The sequence below is a fragment of the Puntigrus tetrazona genome, chromosome 20 (genome assembly GCF_018831695.1).
Source record: "Puntigrus tetrazona isolate hp1 chromosome 20, ASM1883169v1, whole genome shotgun sequence".
NCBI classification, from domain to species: Eukaryota; Metazoa; Chordata; class Actinopteri; order Cypriniformes; family Cyprinidae; genus Puntigrus; species Puntigrus tetrazona.
In genome coordinates this window covers 11,603,689-11,608,043 of record NC_056718.1, presented here as the reverse complement: position 1 = coordinate 11,608,043, position 4,355 = coordinate 11,603,689, and the positions used below count along the sequence as shown (strand labels likewise).

The following is a 4,355-nucleotide window of genomic DNA, read 5'->3' as shown; positions in this document are numbered from 1 at the left end:
CCCCATTCAAAACCACCGCTTGAAATGATTTTTACATTCTAGCCGGCTAAAACAACGTCTCATTTTCCTCACCGACTGTAAGGGAAGCTCTTCCTGCAGCCCCAGTCATTTCACTCGGGTGAACCCACCTGTCTTTCTTTCTTTTTATTCGGTTATAAACAGCTCGCGCGTACACGTGAAGCGGTGGGCGGGGCGAGGCAATGCGACCGTTGTCTGCAGCAGCCAATCAGAGCCGAGCGCCTCTGTGGCTGTATAAATAAACCCGAGCTCCGGTTTCTGCTCAGTAAACCAAGTACAGTCTTGGTGTTAGTAACTAAGAGGAATATTGGAGATATTCTCCGACCTTATCTCTGAAAGACAGCATCTGCGTGTACGCGATTCTGACAGTACTTTTACGGCGTCTGTGGATATTTTGTCCTCATTTTCCGTTGTAGGCGTTGGATCGTATCGTTGTTTTCGCCAAAATGCGTCTGATCCAGAACATGTCCACCATTGCGGAGTACCCCAGCGCCGAGTGCCCGTCCAGCCGGGTCATTAAAATCGCAGTCATCGGCGGCAGTGGAGTGGGCAAAACCGGTACGTTTGTGCACCAGTTAACTTATATTACAGCTAATAGTATAATTTTACAAAAACGAATGTCTTGTAGATTAGTACGTTATGACACAATCATATATATATGCTCATAACCGTTTCTTGTTTATTCCTGTGCAGCGTTGGTGGTTCGTTTCCTCACTAAGCGGTTTATTGGTGACTACGAGAGAAACGTCGGTAAGTTTCCTCCCCATCTTTTCAAGACGACTCATTTTAGTTGGGCTAAGCATCGTTTAGAAAACTCAGTGGTGTTGTCAACTATGTTAAACCGAATCGTTTCATTACAGGCAACCTGTACAACAGAGAAGTGCAGATAGAGGGAGAACAAGTGGCCATTCAAGTTCAAGACACACCTGGAGTTCTTGAAGTAAGTATGCGCGAAAACAGTCGTTCTTTATGCGATTATGTGTCACATTTGTTACTGTTACATACAGGGCATCTTTCCCACGCTGCTGCTTCTTCACGGGTGAGAAGTGTAGAAAGCGCGCATACCTTCGCCTTTGTCTTTTAGCGCTTCTTTTGTGTTTCTCCGGGTTTGTGTTTAACACTTGGGGTTAATTTGTCAGCGGGAGGCTTGCTGTTGCACTCCTATATGGGGGCCACTGCGGCTTGAGGAAAGACCGAATTGATTCAGCGAAACGGTTCCTTCGAACGGTTTAAAATGATTTTCTTACGCGCGTGGTTTCTTACGCATGGCATTTGCAAAAAAAATGACCATTTAGTGTTACGTTATACCCTTGAAAGTGCTACTGATGAAGACGTTTATTGTAATTTCACAGATCCCCGTTTGATTGACAAGTTTAAACGCTGAACGAGCGACGCTAAATATTTGAAAAAAAAATTATATATATATATATATATATATATATATATATATATATATATATATATATATATATATATATATATATATTAAAACCAACTGTTTTTACTGTACGATTAAACCAATTCACGCTTAGCTCAAACGATTCGTTGGATCGGTTTTGTGAACCGGTTCGTTAAAAAGATCCGACTCCAAAGAACGATTCGCCTCAACGCTGTGGGATATTTGTAGCAGCGGTTGTGAGGTTTTGCTGCTTCAGCAGTGCTCAGCGGGTTTAGGGATATGAATAAGCAGTTCGGAACAGCTACAGTAGACCAGCCCTTCTAAATTATCCCTCTGCTTTCAAAATTAGAGAATGGCTTTTAATTCAATTACAGGCCACTTCTTTCAAGATGTCTTTAGTCAGATATTTTAGTGCCAAGTTTGGCATGCAAGGCTCATTTCCCAAAGCAGGCAGTCGTCCAAAACCACAAAATGCCTTTTCTTTTCGGACTAGGGTGAAAGGCTCTGTAAGTCTAGCCTGCTAAATCTCCCGATTTTGTGAAACGACAGTTGAGGCCAATAGCAAATTATACTCCTCCAGCTTCTTATGTGTCAGCTTTGCTATACACTTTATCACCCACAGAGCTCACTCTATTCAGTGATATAAGAAAACTTTTAGACTAACCTAAAACGTGTTGCATAACTGACAAATGTTTTTTTTTTTCCTTTTAGGTGAACGCTAATGGATTGAGCTGCACTGACCAGGTATCTCGCTCCATTCAGTGGGCAGATGCTGTAGTTATGGTCTATTCTGTTACCGACTGCCGAAGCTTTGATCTCATTGGCCAGCTGCACCAGCTGGTTACCCGCACCCATACGGATAGGCCAATCATCCTGGTGGCTAATAAAGCCGATCTCCTCCACGTAAGGCATGTAGATGCTCAAGAAGGTCCCCTGTTGGCTTCAGCGCTGGGCTGCTCCTTCTACGAGGTGTCCGCCAGCGAGGACTACAGCCAGGTCCACGGTGCCTTCCACAGACTGTGCGTAGATCTGGCCAAGCAGCAGCCTCAGGTCCCCGTCAACGCAGCTTCATCTGGAACAGAGAAGAAAAGATCTCCCCTCATCCCCCGGCCCAAATCCCCCAACATGCAGGACCTGAAGAGGCGCTTCAAGCAGGTGCTGTCCGCCAAGGTTCGGACCGTCACTTCAGTGTGAAGAGGGTTCGAGATACCAGCAGGAGAGAAAAAAAAAGCGCAGGATTAAGAGAGAGGAAGCTCTGAGGAGAGGAGAAGATCTCTCTGAATGTGTAGGTCTCGCTCCTTGGACGTTCCTGAGATCCGTTGATGATCAGCAGACCGGTTCCAAACAGAGGCCCCTGAAGCTAGACCTCTGATTGCGTCATGGTCGCTGAAAAACAAACAGACAGAGTCCGGTGAAGTCTTACATTTTCACCAGCGCTGGTGGACACTTGCTTTCACTTATATCCATGTGGACACGGCAGGATTCTGAGAGACGCGGTGGTAGTTCCTCGCAGAGGGACGGTGCAAAGACAGAATGACTGAACCGAACACACTAAAACACTAGTATTAACACTCTGCCTTACCTGTGAAATTTTAAGACAAGTTCTACTGACAACAGAGACGGTGAAGGCATGAAAAACAGACTATTTTAAGAATTGCTTTTATGAAAGGCATGGGAGAGAGAGTGAGTTTTTTGTTCCTTCTTTTGGTCAAGGCTTTTACGGTCTGAATGCAGGCATTGTTAAAGGACAAGGCACTCAAGTTAAGCGTATAAAGAGAGAGGGAGAGAGTGTATCTTTTACAGTCCTACTCTCGTGTACAAGGCCAGAATGATTCTCCTGGTTTTGTGTAACTGTGCTTTGTGCCACTTTTCTATAATGGAGTAGAAGAGATTTTTCTTGTGTAAATGCACTTTAATAAAGCCAAAGGGCTGAAGCTCAGAGTTATTTATTTATGTTATTTCATTGTGATTGGAAATAAAGGGTTTTTTTACAAAAACATTTTGCGTCTGAATGTTTAAGCACACTCATTCATTCTGTTTAAACCGACCTGTAAATGTTCACGAGAGATCAGCTCTATGATACGGTTTAAAATGTAACCACCATTTATTGCAGTATGTACATTACCAATTACCATACTAAAGTAAAAAAAAAAAAATCTCAGCAAAATATGCTAAAAATATTAAAAGTGACAGTAAAAACATATGTCTAAACGGATTACTAAATTTTAAAATGCATATAAAATTTTGAAGGATCATGTAACAGCATTGATGCTGAAAAATCAGCTTTAAAAGAATTAATTGTATATATATTTATACACATATATATTTTTAATAGGAATTCCCTTTTTTGGATCAAATAAGAGATCAATACATACTTGAGCATAAGAGACTTATTTTCTAAAAACACTGAAAAAATCTTAGTAGTTTATGTAAAACAAGCATTCTTAGTTTATGCTTTATTATATATTTTAATGCTGATGTTTCACATGTGGTAAACAGTCAGTAAAACTACCAACACCCTAAATAAACATTTAACAAGTCAAACCCACGTATGTAAGGATTAAGGTGAAAAAGCCCATTAATTTAGAGAACCATAACTGATTTCAGGTGTTTTAGCACCTTTGTCAGACACCTTCTGGAGTAATAGTTTGTGGCAAATGTGAAACAAACTCAATTCTCATATGAGTAAGAGATATGCATATAAAAACATGAAGCTTACAGTGTGTGCTTACTTAACTATAAAGTATAGGAACAAAAAGTCTCTTTTGAAACATCTTTCTAAAAGTTAAGGTTAGATTTACCTCTGATAAAAAGTTTTTGTTTTATTTTTAAGCTTTGTTTTTAATAAAAACAATATAGTACGTCTCTTTCTAGATGGCTAGGTAAATGTGCGTGTGAGAGAAAGTGAAGGCAGGACAGAAAGAGCTGCTCTAAAGGA

At 41.1% G+C, this 4,355-nt stretch overlaps 1 protein-coding gene across 1 annotated transcript; it reads left to right on the top strand.

Annotated features, from left to right (window-relative positions):
* The first annotated feature begins 290 nt into the window (after positions 1–290).
* On the top strand, positions 291–3,414 carry rasl11b (RAS-like, family 11, member B). The gene is made up of 4 exons (XM_043220584.1): positions 291–576; positions 712–768; positions 879–958; positions 2,129–3,414. The coding sequence occupies exons 1-4, from the start codon at positions 465–467 to the stop codon at positions 2,609–2,611; spliced, it is 732 nt and encodes a 243-aa protein (XP_043076519.1). The 5' UTR covers positions 291–464; the 3' UTR covers positions 2,612–3,414.
* The last annotated feature ends 941 nt before the right edge of the window (positions 3,415–4,355 follow it).